Source organism: Rattus rattus, chromosome 6 (genome assembly GCF_011064425.1).
Source record: "Rattus rattus isolate New Zealand chromosome 6, Rrattus_CSIRO_v1, whole genome shotgun sequence".
In the NCBI taxonomy this organism is placed as follows: Eukaryota; Metazoa; Chordata; class Mammalia; order Rodentia; family Muridae; genus Rattus; species Rattus rattus.
The window spans coordinates 106,432,009-106,449,952 of record NC_046159.1 but is presented as its reverse complement, the minus strand read 5'-3'; the positions used below and the strand labels follow the sequence as shown (position 1 = coordinate 106,449,952).

The 17,944-nt window shown below is 41.5% G+C and overlaps 1 protein-coding gene across 1 annotated transcript in view; it reads left to right on the top strand.

Moving 5' to 3' along the window:
• Positions 1 to 1,249: 1,249 nt before the first annotated feature.
• The window catches only part of Exoc4 (exocyst complex component 4), a 725,423-nt gene continuing 708,728 nt past the window's right edge, over positions 1,250 to 17,944 (top strand). Inside the window, exon 1 of the mRNA XM_032906792.1 lies at positions 1,250 to 1,381. Within this exon, the coding sequence (XP_032762683.1) occupies positions 1,296 to 1,381 (86 nt within the window). The 5' untranslated portion in view covers positions 1,250 to 1,295. The remainder of the gene's footprint in view (positions 1,382 to 17,944) is intronic.

Sequence of the window (17,944 nt, the reverse complement as noted above, 5' to 3'; positions counted from 1 at the left end):
CGCTGCCTCTATGGAGCTCGATGTACTGCAATGGCTGTGAGAGCAGGAGCCAGATGCCAAGACTGCTCTTTTTTATTGTATAGGAATATCTCTGAATTTTCACTGTTCACTTTGTATCCTGTGACATTGCTGAATTTTTTTATACTAGCTTTAGTAGTGTTTTGTTTATGTTCTTTTTAATACGTTGAATAAAATTGTATTGTCTATAAATATAGATGGTTTTGTTCCTACCTTTGGAAATTAGATGCTTTTCTCCTTTTTCTTGCTCTGGCTATGATTCTCAGAGTTTTATCGAGTAGATACAGTGAAAATGGACAACCTTGTCTTGTTCCTAATCTTACTGAGAAAGTTATTTTTCGTTATTATATACTGTTAATTTGTTTTTTTTAAATTCCATTATATTTATGCAGTTTCCTTCTTTTTTGGACTCTTTTGACTGCTTTTATTTTAAAAGTATCGTTGAATTTCTACAAAAGGTTTTCCTGTATCAGTTGAAACAGGTCTGTGGTTCTCAGCCTGTGGGTTTGAATCCTTTGTGGTTGCATATCAGATATGCTGCATATCAAATATTTACATTATGAGTCACAACAATAGCAAAATTACGGTTAGGGAGTAGCAGTGAAATAATTTTATAGTTGGGAGTACCACAACATGAGAAAGTATATGTATTAGGAAGGTCGACAACCCCTAGGGTAGATAGATGCTTTTATCTCTCACAGTCTGGGTTTTTAACTATTTGACAAAAGTGAACTTATACATAAGACGAATATAGAAACATTCAGACTCAGAAAATACCAAAGGAAAAAAAATCTCTGTGCCTGTACACTTTTGCATTTGGTTGATTTAAAAATAGTATTTGAAGTTAATAGTTTTGCACACACAAGCATTCTTTTGGGGCCTTCGTTTAAATAGAAGAATCTGCATATCCACTTTGATATCATCACTACACTAAATTAAAGCGTGTAGAATTATAAAATGGAGTAAACTGAAAAACAACTTAGGGTCTGAAGAGATCTAAAGAGATAGCAAGAAGGAGTCTTGATGAAGTTGCCATTCGTTTGTCGTCCAGGCATGCCCAGGACCCGTAGAAGAACTACGTTTCCCAGGGTGCATAGAGAGGACAGGCGCCTCAGCCTCCAGCTGAGCATCAGTCCCGCCTCCCAACTCCAGTGATTGGGCTTTTCACTTCCGCGCCTGTGCGCTTCTCTTCTGCCATTGGTGGATGTTCCGGGTCAGCCGCGGAGTTTACACTTTCCCGGTCCTGTCAAGCACCTGGCTCTGGCTCCCGTACCAAGATGGCGGCAGAAGCAGCTGGTGGGAAATACAGGAGCACAGTCAGCAAAAGCAAAGACCCCTCGGGGCTGCTCATCTCGGTGATCAGGTGAGGGAGGCAGGAGGCCGGGTGAAATCAGGGCAGCTGCTTGCCCTCCGCTGTGGAAGGGAGAGGCATCGGCTGGGCCCCGCCCGCCGGCCCTTCCCTTCCTTTTGGCCTCCCCAGCCCCTCCCCAGGGCCTGCTGCCCCCCGCCGGGCAGTGCCCCAAGACTCCCAGTTTGTCTGGGGCCGGGGTTAAGGGGAGGACACCCTACCTCCCGAGTCTTTTCCTCAGGGCATGGCTCTTACTTGGGTCCCCTGTCCTAAAAGCTGGCTCGCTTGGGTTCGGGGAGAATCCATGCTCAGGTATATTCATTCATTCCTACAACAGGTTCTGGTTGACCCAGGTGCTGTGTGCACTCCTGAAGGCCAGCGGTGGCCTGGGCTTTTGGGTGGCCAGGCCCAAGTTTCCTGTCAGGAGTTGCAGAGTGTCCAACTCTGGACACTTTCCACCACCTGTGAATAGTCACAGCTTCAGATTTTGTGTGAGTTGTTAGCATTGGCTATTGAAGTGACCCTCCCTTCCTTCCTTCCTTCCTTCCTTCCTTCCTTCCTTCCTTCCTTCCTTCCTTCCTTCCTTTATTTATTTATCTCTCTTTATTTTATCACATTCTTATTCAAGTCTCTTACTCAAAACCATACCAAAACAGAACTTAAAATTGCCCTCCACATTACTTTTTTCCTAAACTATTAGGGTGAGAGTGGAAGTGGGAGTGGGCGAGTGGTGGACTGTTTACTGGTCTTTTTTTTTTTTTTTTTAAATGTTTAAAACATTAAACAAATTTAGACCAGCCTGAATAAAATGCATTATGACACATTTATACGTTGTTGTCATTTGAATTTCACCCCATAAATTTTCCTAAAACAAACACTCCTTGCTTCTCTGTTCCTTGACTTTTCCTTCACTTTGATTTAAGAGGGTCCCTGGAATTGTCCTGATGATCTTATTAGAACTCAGGGTCCTCCAGAATCTGGTAGGTATTAAGCCCTTGGAAGAATGGGTAAATCAAACTTCAAAAGATTTTAAAAGTTTACTATTTAATTGATTGAAAAAGACCCATCCGTGGGTTTTATGCCTGATAGTTTAAGAGAATGGTCTTTATTATCAGTTTTATTTTAGAAATGAAAGAATAGAACTGTCTGTGAACATGACACACTCTGTAGGCCCTGAAGAGAAAACACTCATGTGTAACTGCAGGCAAATATTCTTAATTTAACAATATACAGTTCATATTTACCCCCATGCTATTAAAACCTCAGTTGGAGCATTTGTAATAGTGTCTTAATTTTCTCTGGCGTTCTAATATGAGCGTTTGCGATCCTTTTCTGAACTTGTTTTGTTTCCTGCCTGATAGTCAACACTCCATTATACAGTACATAAGTATGTAGTGTGGTGTCTGGCATTTACTTAGGACATATTTGTTGAATGAAGGAATGAACTCTCTGAGTTATGCAAAGACAAGATATATACTACCCTTGAGGAGAGTATGAACTTGATGGAATATTACTGAGATTCAGAATTCATGGAAGGAGTGGTCACTTGCATGGAAGTGGAGTGAGTTAGAGTAACAACTGTAAACAAACGTCCCATCCTCTTCCTTGTGCTTCTGAATCTTTAGGCTTTAGATGTCGGATTTCTTAAGTGGAAGTTAGATTCAGCTTCAACATGTGATATTTAAAAATTGAAAGATGAGATCTTTTATTTTGTTGCTCCTTTATAACTGTAATTTTACTACTGTTATGAATCGTAATGTACATACTTGATATTTGACCTGAAAGGGGTCAAAACATACACCACAGACTGAGAACCAAGTCTCAAGTAGCCCAATCTGGCCTCAAGTAGCCCAGTCTGGCTTCAAACTCATTGTGTAGATAAGAGTGACTGTGAACTCTTGCTTCCACCTCCCAAGTCCTGGACCACAGGTGTCCATCACCACACCTGACCTTATTTTGTTGTCCACCTCTCATACTTGTCTGCATCACCTCAGTATGATTTTGGCCCAGGCATCTTTTTACTGTGACTTTTGTTGTGAAGTACCGCTTTAATTTAGATTCCTAATCTAGATCATGAATGACATGTTCCCTTTATTGTGTTTCTTACAGTTACGCTATTAAGGTATGTCCAGACCTATCATTCTAGGCAAGTTTAATAAAGATTGGGCTTCATGCTTACATACCAACACAAGACTAGATGCTTTTGCTGCTGAAGTATTGCTGTTTGTATTTGAACATTTCTTTTTATACAGCAAAGTTTGGCTTTGGAATGAGGGATGATGTTGGCAGTCTCTTTTGGTGTTTTCTTCCTGATTCTCTTTTGTGCTTCATCCAGTGGGTTAAATTACATGAAGTGGATGAGAGGAGAAGGGTAGCATGACTTTGAGACTTCTGTTGGGACTTGTGGTGGGAGGAGCCTTGACTGGCAGACAGGAGGGGACCTGTGTGTTTCTCATTAGTAACTGTGTGTCCTTCTGAAGTTTGTGCTCCTCAGGTCTATTGGGCTTGTGCCCTCCATGCTGCTTCTCTTACACAGCACAGCCTTTATTCTCAGGCCCTCCCATGGACTTTTGTTACCTCCCTCTGTCCTTAACTCTTCTCAGATTCTCTCAGAAGACTAGCCCTTTTCTGGTTGCTTTGGCAGCAAGCCTCACAAAGGAAAACACATTTTAGGTTTGTGTTTATAAAGTCCGAGTATTCCTGAAAGGGTACTTGGCGCATGCTAGCTCTTTCTTGTTGCCCTAGACCTGTTATTTTGTCACAAAATCGGTTAGACAGAATCCACTGTCTTTTAAACAGTTTGGTTGGTTGACCTTTACGTCTTTATGTCACTGAGCAGCAGGTTTTTTTTTTTCTTCTTCTGGTTTTTGGATGTTTAAAAATTTCTTTCAGTTTTCTTCCAATGTATAAAAATACCATTTCTATACCAGGCTTTATGTTGTAACAATTTATATTGCATCCATCCGTTCATCCGTCTGTCTGTCTGTCTGAGATAAGATCTATAGCTTTGGCTGGCTTGGACTTGCTCTGTACACCAGGCTGGCCTTGAAGACAGAGATGTCTTTGCTCTGCCTTCTAAGTGCTGGGAGTAAAGATGTGAGCCACCACACGGCTAAAATGTTATTTTTCATAGTTTGAAGAGAAGAACTTTATTGTTGTTGTTGTTTTATAAAAAGATAAGAGAGAAGCCAGGGATATGTTTGGTGGAGGCTTGGTAGTTGTGTGGGGAAAAGAGGGGCCTCTGCCGGCAAGAGCAAGAGGAGAAGAGAGCAAGAGAGTGAGGAGGGGGCAAGCAGCCCCTTTTATAGTGAGTTAGGCACACCTGACTGTTGTCTGGTAACTGTGGGGCGGAGCCTAGACTAAATGCCAACAGTTGTAGACACTTACTAGGACCGGATTAAACTCCAGATAAGGTCTAATGTAAGGACAGAGCTAGTACACACAAAGGAAATGCCCATGTCTCATTGCCATTTACTCCTTTTGTTTGTATGTGGATTTTGAGATAGGCTTGCGTATAGCCCTCCCTGGCCTCAAACTTGCTATCTAGGCACCGATAATCTAGAACGTCTGATTCTTCTGCTTCCACCTCCTGAAGCTGATGCTGGGAGTACAGGCTTGGCCCACCACAGCCAGTTCTCATTCCTAGAGTACTAACTAGATAATGACTTAGTGTTTTGCTAGTATCAGAGTCCGTCACTGAAAATTTAAAATAAAAAAATTAGAAATACAGTAAAGTTGCATTCTTATAAAGGGAACTTTGAGATATCTAAATTAAAAATTTAATTACTTAAAAATCCTGAGTAAACATATTTCAGGCCAGTCAGGTGTGTAATGGTTCACTGTTGTGTCTATGTAGAAGTCTCAGATCTGTGAGGAAGGTTTTGGTGAGAAGAGGTAGTGCTTGTGATCTGGTCCTTTGGAGACTGCCACTGTATAGATTGAAGTCACCACTGGCCCTTTACAGCAGAAATAACTGGGTAGACTGTCCTGTTTGGATGTTTTACACACACACACACACACACACACACACACACACACACACAACTCTTCCACACACCATATCTTCCTTCTTTCCTATTGATTACTCTACCTCAACCTTTTGTTTGGTGTGAAGCTGAAGTTGTGAAAGGAGCAAGATGGCATTTCGGAGATGTTATTTTATTTTTGTGAGTTCTTGTCAGATTTTTAATTGGGGAATGTGTCTACCACTTACTGTTAGGTGATTTGCTTTCCAATTAAGCATTGACTCTCCCTTCTTTGTATGTCAGCCTGCAAATAGCCAGTTTAATTGGAGAGACAAACTCTGGCTGTGACTTGTGGAGAACTTATTGAAACCTTGGAGCACAGCCTTTGCAGACAGGCTGGTCGCAGATGTCAAGGAGGTTTGAATGCAGTTGAAAGCTCACATTTTCATCAACTTTTATCTCTTCACAGAAGTTGGAATTTCAGAAATATAGAAAATCTTTTATTGTATGCTCCTATTAAATTCCTTCCTTCCTCTGCAGAGGATATTTTGGTCAGCCCATAGTTAATTCAAAGTAAGATTTGTTGAGAGGACCAGGCTTTGATGTGGACTTTGAATAGAGACCTTTGAGGTTTGTGACAGTTTGTGGAAGGAAGAGCTTGGTCACTCTGCTTTTAGCTGGGCCCCAAGAGCTGTGTTAGGCATGGATACTGTTTCTGGTCTCCTCTCTTTATCTGAGCCTAACTCAAAGTAGTCTTTAGGTTTCTCACTCTTTGTTTCTCTCAGCCCTGTTCCCCTCCATGATGCATTGCTATTTGTAAATCACTATCAGAATAAAGAGTGTCAGGACTGTTGATCAACCCTGTTGGTAGAGTACTTGCCTAGCACAAAGCCCTGGGTTTGATCCCCAGCATAAACTGGGTGTGGTGATGCATGAGAGCCTGGCCAGAAACAGAACAAACACTTTGAGGAGGTCCTGGGACGGCTGTTAATTGCATTTGCAGAAATGAGAAGAAAATGTTCCAATTTCTGGTTATACATGCAGAGTTAGTATCTTGGGGAACTAAGTCTTGGTTTCTAGCTTCAGGACTCATTGTTAATGTTGGAACTTTTTGAAAGCTTTGAGGCATGTAGTTTTATTACTGGGTAATACCATCGAGTTGTTCAACCCATGCCTTTATAGATATGTCTGGTCACATCCTTTACTGAGAGGGCATGGTTTAGGGTAGCTAAGAAAAATGTACTAGCCTGTAATCTCTGAATCACTTACTCAGCCTCCCACCGCCCCAGTCTTACTTCTCCACTTATGAAATGGGATGGTGACGATCTGGTATGGTTTGGGGACGTGAAATGAGACAAGGCATAGGAAGGGCCTTGCATAGTTTGAAACACAGAGGTCAAATGCTAATGCTTTATTTCTAGTGTCTGTAGTATCTTTGGTTAGAAACTTGAGTTTTACTAAATCTAAGAGTACCTGCCTGGCATTCTTCAGGTCATGGGTCCAATCTATTGTACAACAGACAGACAGATGGACAGATGGACAGACAGACAAATTCAAAGCTGGAGGCCAAACCCAGGACCCTGTGCTTGTTAAACTGAGCTAAATTCCCAACCCCTATTTTGCATCTCATTAAACCTTTACTTCTGTAACAGTTTGATAGGAGCTCTTCTGTTAGGACTCTGAAACATGCCTTGAAGCGTGTTACCGTTCTTTATTTAAAGCTGTAGCTCTTTTGCCACCTGCAGCAGTGTTGGTCTGGTGTTTAATGTGGCCATTCTGGGCAGCCCAGGCTTCGGAGTCTTTTATTACTGGTCTGATCTTGGAGGCTGTTGGTAGTGGGGAATTCTGCCTTCTGTTGGAGACATCTCAGAGTCTGCTGCTGCTTACAGTTCGTTAACTGGTTTACTGCTATGCAATGAGTTAGGACCTTGGTCCTTAGAGCAAGTAGAAGCCAGTCCTGTATCTGCTAGGGATTCAGCCTTGAAGACACTGAGAACACACAATTTGACACAAAGTAATAGAAGAATGCTTCTGTGTTACCTTTGGTAGTGTCGATAAAAACAATTATGCATTTCAAGATTTTTATGAGAATTTTTTTCTGAATTTGTTACTAGAAGCAAGATCATAAATTATTTATGAATCCAAAAGATATTGTTTGTTTTTCATTTAAAACAATGCTGTTGACACACACACACACACACACACACACACACACACAGAGTTCATCTTAAAGAGATAGTAAGAGATAGTTTATTCTAGAGTCATTTTGAGAACCTGTGACCTAGGAACACAGATTTAGCCTATACCAAATTCCATGTCCCAAAGTGGGTGCAGTTTTATACTTATAGTCATAAATCAAGGGAAGTATAAAATACATTGGCTGGTACATCAGAGAGGCAGGTACAGCAAGATGGGAGAGGTTCTCCTATAGGCCTAAGATGCTATCTAATGGTGGTCTTAGTTTTTTGTGTTGGTGGAAGCTATTGGTCTGCTAAGTCAATAGATTTCCAAAGTCTTTTATCTGTTAGTTACAGGAGTTGTTTCTTATACAGAGATGGGCAAAGAGTGGGTATTCCAGGGGCTACAGCTAACCCAAGATGAGGTATTTAGCCTCTGGACCCACATTCCAGTCTCTCTACATCACTGCACTTTAATTGGTCAGTCAGTCAGTTTTTGTAGACATAGCTTTTTTCTGGGAATTGTCATTCATACTATCTTATATCCAAAAGCACCCCTGAGACTTTCCTAGGAACTCACTGTCTCAGGCACTGCCAGACCCATCTGACATGTATCTGCATTTTTATAACAATACAGATGATTTCAAAGCATGATAAAGTTTGAGTAACCCTTAAACGTGTTTTACTGGGGAAATGAGATATGAGAAACAAATTCAAATTATTTACCTTTTTAAAAAAAAGTTGAGGGGGGATCGGGGAAAAAAAGTTGAGATAATAATAGGGCTATGATCCCGCCCTACCTTTAAAAAGAATTACTCAGGGTTGAGAGATGGCTTAGCAGTTACTGCTCTTGCAGAGGACCCAGCACCCATATTGGGCAGCTGCCTGTAACTTTAGCTCCATAGGTATCAGATGCCTCTGACACAATAGTCACTGCCCTCACATATGTGAACATGTACACACACACACACACACCATTAAACAAAATACCTCTTTAAAGTTTAAATAAGAATTGCTGCTAAGATGACCATTTGTATAATGAAATACGCACCAATACAAATCATGCCTGGGATTTTGCTAATGTAGTTGGGGAAGAGAATTGGAGCCAATCAGGGATAGACGAAGCCATATGGAATGTGGCACTATTTGTTGAAGGTGGAATTTTTTGACAAGTCTTTTAAATTTAAATTTTGCTATCAGAAATTTTGACCAATTTAAAAATATGGTAAAAAAATCCATAAAAGTGTATTTGTCAAGGCTGGAGGCAGAGTGTTTACTTAGCAGATTAATTAATCACAGAAATACTGTATAATATTCTTTTTTTTCCATTTTTAATTTATTTTTTTATTGGATATTTTATATATTTACATTTCAAGTGTTCATCCCCTTTCCCCCACTCTTCCATCCCTCCTCTCTCTCCCCCTGCTTTTTTGAAGTTGATTCCGCTCCCGCCCACCCACTCCCACCTCAACGCCCTGGCATTCTCCAACACTGGGGAAACAAGCCTTCATAGGACCAAGGACTTCTCCTCCTATTGATGCCAGACAATGCCATCCTCTGTTACACATGCTGCTGGAGCCATGGGTCCCTCCATGTGTACTCTTTGGTTGGTGGTTTAGTCCCTGAGAGCTCTGGGGGGTCTGGTTGGTTGATATTGTTGTTCTTCCTATAGGGTTGTAAGCTCCTTCAGCTCCTTTAGTTCTTTCTCTAACTCCTCCATTGGGGTTCCCTGCTCAGTCTGATGGTTAGCTGCAACCATCCTTATCTGTATCAGGAGGGCTCTGGCAGATCCTCTCAGGAGACATCCATATCTGGCTCCTGTCAGCAAGCACTTCTTGGCCTCAGCAATAGTGACTGGGTTTGATGTCTGCATATGGGATGAATCCCCAGGTGGGGCAGTCTCTGGATGACCTTTCCTTCAGTCCCTGCTTCACTCTTTGTCCCCGTATTTCCTCCTGTGAGTATTTTGTTCCCTCTTTTTAAGAAGGACTGAAGCACTGTATGTTACTCTTTAGATCAGTGGTTCTCAACCTGTGGGCCATGACTTGGGTTGGACCATCCTTTCACAGGGGTCATATGTCAGATTTCCTTCACCTCAGATATTTACATTATGATTCATTACAGTAGTAAATTAGAGTTATGAAGTATCAGTGAAATAATTTTATGGTTGGTGATCCTCACAGCATGAGAGCTGTATTAAAGGGTTGCAGTATTAGGATCGTGGGAGCCAGTGCTTTAGATCTTGTCATTTCTCCATGACACCTGTGTTCTAAAGCCTCATGGATCTTTGCGTTTAAGAAGCCTATTGCCAATTTCCATTATGTATTTATCTATATAATACCTGTCAGAAGTATAAAATATCTCTTGTGAGGAACTCACCAAGAAGTGAGGCTCTCTGTGGACAATGCTTTCTGAGGATACTGGACTTTATAAGGAAGTGAGAAAGAGATAGATTTTTTTTAAAGATGTATTTATTTATTATATATAAGTACACTGTTGCTGCTGTCAGACACACCAGAAGAGGGCATCAGATCTCATTACAGATGGTTGTGAGCCATCATGGGGTTGCTAGGATTTGAACTCAGGACCTCTGGTAAAGCAGTCAGCGCTCTTAACCGGTGAGCCATTTCTCCAGCCCAAGAGATAGATTTTTAAGTTGACTTTGTCAGCTGTAAACTGAGTTTTATGCTTGAGTCGAGTGATTTTACTTAATTTTCGATAATGGCCTTTTTTGTTGCCTAAGCAATTTATAGCGTTTGGTCTCCAGTACTGTTGTGTATGAGTTAATTGCACTATTGAAGCACCATACACACACATGCTGGGTGTAGTAATTGGCTCTAAGTGCTGTCTAGAGCCAGACACTAGTGAGTTTTCAAATGACTTTAAAGCAGACATTGTTTCCTGTCACTTGAGGCTTTACAAGTCTCTCTGCATTGTTAAGGGATGTTCATATGCACGAGAAAACTTTTTCAGAGGGACTTGTCGTTGTGAATTGCTATCAGTTGGGATGGGATTATCCTGTATTTCATAGGCTCTAATGAATCATAATTAAGAAACAAGACATCACAGTGTATAATTGAATAGAATAAAATCCGATTTGAAAGTGAGGTGTTGATTTGCTTCTGCTTTGAGTCAAATCTATCTTGTGTGATTATGTAGTGATACACATCTCTAGCATTTCTTTAATGTGTGGTCCTTTATTCAATCTCAGATTCATGATGAGGGCCTCTCATTTTGATAACACCCTGGAATAAGTTACAGATGATTCGCTATCAGTGTGTCCTGCTTTGCATAATCAGTGTGGAACTCTGACTGAGCCGTGTAGTGTGTGTTTGTATCCTTCAGTCTCTTCTTCATGGCTTTGAGTTTCTCTCTACTCATGCCTAGAGCTGTTGTCTTTACTTCCCTGCTGGACGTAGGTGTATTTTGCTGTCAGCTATGTATGAGATGAACTGGGTTCCTTTTTGGAAAGAGGGTGTGACTCCAGTATCCAGCAGTGTTGGGTAGAACTGATATGTAACGGCAGTGTGGGAAGGAAGCGTGATTGATGCTGGAAGAGTCACATCAGCTCTGGACACTTTTCCCCTTGTGTTGGGATCGCTAACAAAAAGAGACATTTTCTTCTGAAAAGACAGTTATGGAACACTCAGTTTTCACTTTCTGGAGTCAGGCTGGGACACTAGTCCACCTCAAGTTCAGTTCTTGTTTTGTTCTCTTGTGTTGGAGAGAAGGTATCTGTGGTGGCGGGGTTGAGGTTCTGGATGATAAGAAGCTCAGGAACTTTGCAGCATCTGGTTAGTCTCGTAGGCCCACCTGGAGCACTTCTCAGAAAGGGGGTGGCCGAGGCCCCTGTTGTAGATGGTGCTCTGTTGGTTGCTGATTAGTGATTTTTGGATATGTGAAGGTGTACTTGTAATTAGTTTTTCTTAGTTGCATAAGAGGATTTTCATTAGTTGTTTTCTTGGTTTGTATTACTTCTGGAAGAGAGTTCAGTGGGGCCTTAGTGGACAGGTAAAACCCATTATCAGCTTTCAGAAAATATGGCTCAGTTCTGTTCGTTCTGTATGGTGACCAAGATTTAGGTGTTTACCTTTATCTCTTGTAACAAGTGTGTTAGCCATCTATGGCTGTATTAAGCAGCCAATTCTTCATGCAGATTTGCCAAGAATGTGTGTTGTTTAGGCTGATTGATAACATTGCCTTGGGAGTTTAACCAACCAAGTTGAGCCTGGTGGTACATATCCTCAGTTTGTGGATTTGGCAGCTAGAGATTGAGATCACAAATTCTCTGTGTAAGGAAACCCAACCCAACCAAATCCAACGCAACCCTCCAAACCCCAGAGAAACTAACAGCAAACAGAGAGAGGGTAAAGGAGAATATAACTAATAAAAACTGTAATAATATTGCCTGCACTTCCTGAGACAGCAGCTATCACACAACACCTATGACTGGATGGCTAAACACTGGAGATGTATTTTCTCACTGTTTTGGATACTAAAAGTCCAAGGTCAAAGCACCATCAGAATGGGTTGTTGGTGCCTCCTTACTCTGTTCCTCTGAGAGCCTTTCTTCTGTTGTGTGCACAGGATTCCTTCCTGTCTCTTGCTTTTCTCATGAGAATAGCATTCCTATTGGTGAGGCTTCCCTGACTTGCTGAACTTCACCACCTCCTCTGTTTTCTTTCTCTAAACACAGTAGAATAGGGTACTGCGATGGTATTATAAAAAGAAAAAAAAAAAGCCTTTTTGTGGGGCACTCAGATCAGTTTATAAATAAGCGAGGTCCCTTTCTCACCTTGTTAAAATGCTGTAAGCTTCCAGAATGGGAGTCTGTCATCTGCAGACAGGTAACCTGGAAGTGCAGGCAGGAGAGATTGCCGGTGCATTCAGCGCTGCCTGTCACACTGACTCGTGATATTAGACTATTGCATTAACGCTTAATACCTACATGTGTGCTCTCTATGAGAGCTGCTAGCCAGTGGCTTGAGCTGTCAAAAGATTTGCTGAGAGGAGGAAACTAGTGGAGCATGACTTACCCAGTTCTATACATTTTCTAAATTTTATTCCTAGATTGGAATGGAAAAATAAGTCATCGGAAAGCTGAATACGCCGATTATATCTGTTGCCTTTCAGAGTATGGAGGTCTGAATTTAGTTTTTGTTTTTGTTTTTGTTTTAATTATGCTCCTGAAGAGGTGTTAATGTAAAATTTGTTACCTTACTTTCAGAAGATTGTTGAGGGTATCTTTCATTATATTGTAAAATGTTTCCCAGATGGTTTTAAATGAAAAGTTGGCTTGCCTAATGGAGTCTTAGAACTTTTTGCCTTGGCTGCTTGGAAGCTCAAATTTAGATTAGGAACTCATTTACTATGAATGCAGTGTGGCCATGTGGCTTCCTTATATTTTACATTTATAGAATGATGAGCTGTATATTTTACTGTAGTCTTAGAGAAAACATCTCTGATTCTTGGTGTTTTGAAAGAGATAAGATATGATTAAAAGGAAACCATTATAAATGTAGTTACTGGCTGATAAGTTATCACCCCTAAGTAGTGACTTCAGTGACACCCAGAGAAAAGCTGGCAGAACTGTGTCTGGTGTGATTACTGACCTCACTGTTGTCACTTCCACATTAGCAGTTGGTAGCCACCATGATCGCATGTGGGATCCTCCCCATGGCAGTTAGAATTTGTTTCCCTTCGTGGCCTGGCACCTTCTCTCCCTTGGACAGCCTTCCCACAGAGGATGTCTTCATAACGGATCTGTTCACATGATACCATTGTGCCCTTGCTGCTTTGAGTGTGGGAGTACCTCACACAGAAGCTGCTGTACCTCAGCTTCTGCCTCTGCCTGCTTCACTGCTACCTACCTACTTTATGATCTGCCTCTCCAAGCTGACATGTTAGCTTCTTGAGGGAGGGCTGGTTAGTTACTGCTGTTTGTCTAGCCACTTAGTCTGCCTGGTAGGTGACCTGCTTAGAACACGCTGTTGAATGAGTCAGTGAGCTGACAGGGCCATTGTAACTGTAACTGCTGCTTTCCTTCCCGGGGACTTACAAGAATGTATGACTTCCAGTGAGGCCATTCCACTGCAGTTGTCTCGGTCAGGGAGCTGTCCTGCATGACCTTCTACGTTCTGCATCTTGCCGTTGCTCATTCCATAGCTTTTACTAAACATTTAATGTGCCAGGCACTGTGAGAATGCAGAGGAAAGGTCTGATCCGAGTTCATAACAGAGTCATAGGAACTGGAACTCAGAGCTTGAGGGGGCTTTGAGCTGACGGTGTTGGGAATCATAGATAATTTATTTTGCTTCTGTAATGTGAGTCAGCATTCCATCTTTCTCCCCACACTTCTTCAGTCCTTAAAACATCCTAGAGAGGCAGGAGTTCTATTCTCTTGCCTGTTTTACAAGGAAAAACATACTGGAGAGACTGAGGAACTCACTAGGATTGCAGAATTCTATTTGTTTCTGTTTACTAAGAATTTCTTTTTCCAAGCTAGAGTCTTACTGTGTAGCCCAGGCTGACCCCAAAGTCATGATCCTCCTGTTTTACTCTCTTAAGTGTCTGAGATTATAGGGTGATGCCACTTTTCCCCACTGCAAATCCCTATTTAAGTCTTCGGTTTTACTTTTGAGAACTGTTCGATTTTGCTTGCTTTGTTTTTTGAGACAGTCTCTTATAGCCTAGGTTGACCACAGATTCACTTTGTAGCTAAGGCTGGCTTCAACTTCTGAGCCGCCTGCCTCTACCACCCTAAGCAGTGAGGTTACTATAACTAACTCGGTTTATAAACTCATATGTTCCTCAATTTTTTTTTTTTTGACAGACTCTCTCTGTGTAGCCTAGGCTGCCCTTGAACTACCACACAAAGAGCCACATGCCTTTGTCTTTAATCCCTCTGTTGGGATTAAAGTTTTGTGTCGCTGTATCTGGCTAATGTTTAACTTTTGCACAGGTAAATGGAATGGGGAAAGAAAAGTGTTTTTTTAGAAATGCAATGTTGTGGACTGAACTCAGGACCCTTGCACATGCTAGGCAAGTGCTGTCCACTGAGCTCCTTCTGCAAACCTCAAATGCCTCGGTGTGATATGTTTGCCGAGGGGCCTAAGAAGGATCTGGTGTGTTCCTGGCAGCAGACTGGGTTTGGCTGTTTTTTTCTTTTTCTCTGTCTGTGGCTGAAAGTCCATGCTTTGGTGAATGATGGGTTGTCTTGGTGAGTAACCCGATTTTCATAGGTGCACTTTCCCTTCTGTTTGTGTTTCCTTTGATCTTTTAAAACATGACATTGACTTTCATGTGCTTGCTTCTGTCTGGACTCCATTACTCTATTAAATCCAAAGAGAGCAAAATTGCTCCAAGAAGGAATTTCTGATGGTAAGTGTGCATTTTCCTTTCACAGCATTTTACTGGCCAACTGAAAGACTAAAGCTAGTGTTATAAAAGGAAAAAGAGAAAGAAAAGAAAAGAAACAGACAAATTCCATTTTCAGTCTCCAGATCTTTAGCCCACGTTTTAGTGTTTGTCTGTGGGATTCACTGGGAGCTGGTGGCTTGTGAATCTGCTGCAAACATCTACCATCCTTGTTCCTGCTAGAAGCATTTGGTGGACCCTTCAGCCTGTTAGGTGAACACATTCCTTCCTGGGGATTAATTAGTCATGGTTAGAGATATAATTCATCATGTAAAATACCAGAGGTGTCGTAGTGAAAAATTGTTAGTGATCCAGAAATGTCTCTGCATCCGGCTTCACTGCAGTCTAGTTTAGCATTTTGTGCTCCAGTGTTCACTCAGCAGCACTTCGTAAATCGTGATCACAGTTTATGTGAAATGGGGCAGAGCAAAAGCTAAAGAGTGGTTGTGTAATTTGGATGCATCTTGGAGTGTCAAGTTTATATCATGTTCCTTCTTATGTCTTTTTGTTGTTGTTCTTTTTAACCATTTTGTCAGGTCCAACAGTGTTTCTTAAAAATTAAAAAAAAAAAATAAGAGAGAGAAAAAACTGTAGTGGGCCCATGTGGATCTTTCATCTTTAGAACCTCTGCTTTCTTACAGGTGAGCGATCACACAGTTAGGGTGACGTTCTCAGCTCAGGAGGTGAGGCAGGGAATGTAGCAGTTCATATGTATGGTAGAAGGAGGCTAGGCTGCATGCGTGTGTGATATGTGCCCATTTCCCCTTCTCTGAGCTCTGTGTGTTCATCAGAAAAGGGGTCGATTTTGTCCAGCCCATCATATTGTCTTAGGGATTGTCACAGGCGTGCTCATTAAATGGCCGTTGCATTGTTTCTGTTTGTGCTTTGGGCCTCATGTTTACTTCCTTCCCTATGTGCTGACATGGGGCAGTGGGGGATCCATACATTTCTGGGCTCAGCATTAACATTTCACCAGTAGAGGTGTGAAGTCTGCTCATCAGCACAGACTGTCCACCAGGAGTTTTTTTTTCTTTCTAATTGCATTGTAGTGCCCTGGTGCGGTGGTGCTTGTCTGTAAAGTATAACACTTGGGAGGTAGAGGCAGGAGGATGGGAGAGGTCAGCCTGGGCCATACCGTGAGTGGTAGGCCAGCTTGAGCTCCATAGCAAGCCACCGTCTTAGAAAATGAAAACCCCAAATAACTTCCTCAAGACAAACAACAAACAAACAAACAAACATACAAAGATAAAAACTCCTCTAAACTGAAACCGTTCTTGTAGCAATGATAGCTAATAATTATGGCCAGCATTTCTTGACTGATAATGGGATAGGAGGCCTTGTTTGATTTGCTTAACACCTCCATCCTGGAAGGAATATCTGCCTTCCTTTTTATAAATGAACAAAATAAGACTCAGTTACTGAGGTCCTCTGGGTAGTAAATATAGTGGAATAAGGTGCCCGACCTTGGCAGTTATAATTCAGAGACAGGTTTTAATTACTCTGCAGTTGTTCAAACCTGTAAACAAACTTGTTGGATTCTTCCAGGATCTCCCATTCTCACTGCATGAGGTGGGGAAATTGTTTAGCCCCTTCAGAGCCTAGCTGCTTCTAGTGTGAAAGAGGACTGGAAGACAAAAGGCTGCAGTCCAACAGGAGCGGACATCTGATAAAATGGGTTCTGGCATCTGCAAGCCTCTCTAAATTTTGGAGGTCTTTATTATTTTCATTATCCCACTGCCTTTCTCTTCACTAAAAAAGGATACTGCAACAATTTGTGAGTTTTATAATAGTGTTTGACCAAAGACAAAACTGTCTTTCATCCCAGGTTACAGCAAAAGGAAGAGGATGATCTCTCAGTGTGAGTTAAACTTGGCACAGGATATTTCTTATATAAATATTTCCTCTGGAAATGAAAATAGGAGAAAAGATCCCCTGTGGACTCAATTTACTCCTAATCTTCTTTTTAGTAACCCTTTCTCTTTTGTAAGTAACTCCTAATGATCTGGTAATGCATTGCGGTGACAGCTCATGCCAGAGAAGGTGTCCTCCCTGAGCCTGACATTTTCCTTAATGGTACTTCTGACTAGTTAAGGTAAATAGTGTGAGAGATGTTTGGCATGTTTCCTTCCACAAATAGCTGTGTGTGTGTGTGCGTGTGTGTGTGTGCGTGTGTGTGTGTGATGGGAAGGAGGACTTGGAAGTCACTGTGAAAATGGCAGGCTCATGCTGTATAGCTCTGCAGAAGTGATGGAGTTAAATATCCAGAGACTCTTACCTGTGGGGCAGTTGATAAATTGAAAGCATTTCTTGATTGTTCTTTAGAGTAGCATACTGGAAGACTTCAGATTTAAAGAGCAAAGTTATATATCATAAAAAAAAGCAGAGAGACATGCTAAGGTACTCTGAGACAAATATCAAAGGTGAATTTGTTGGCTCTCCATCTGAGATCAAGTTGATTTACTTTCTTAGCTAAATACTTGTGTGTTTTCTACCCAAAAGCAACATTGGAATCACTGGGCTTAGAATCACCAGTTTACAGATGAGGAAATAGGGTCTGGCCTGGGACTGCCCTTCCTAGCTCCCAGGACTGTTTCATTTCATGCAACACTTGATCTCTTGGCATCCCTAACACATTTACAGAATTCATTTCAGAAAGTACATTGAAGCCACAGACAGGTTTCTGAATTCCCCTCTAAATTGAAAAGGAAGTTTTATATATTGTGTGGCTCATGAATTAAGACCCCTTGCTCTGAGTGACAGTTTGTAGAAGACTGTTGTACAGTATTTTGCTCGAAAGTATCTGGAGGTGGGTATGTGATTGATTTGCTGACAGACCATCTCTGAAAGCAGTTCTAATGATGGACTTATAATTGATTGCATCCATCATTGAGAGCCTAAAATATCCCCCTCCCTAAATTAAAAAAGATAAATGAAATAAACTAGGCTGAATGTATAAGCTGACAAATCAGAGGGAATTTAATGAAACTCTAAATTACCACGGTGAGCAGATAAGAGGGAAA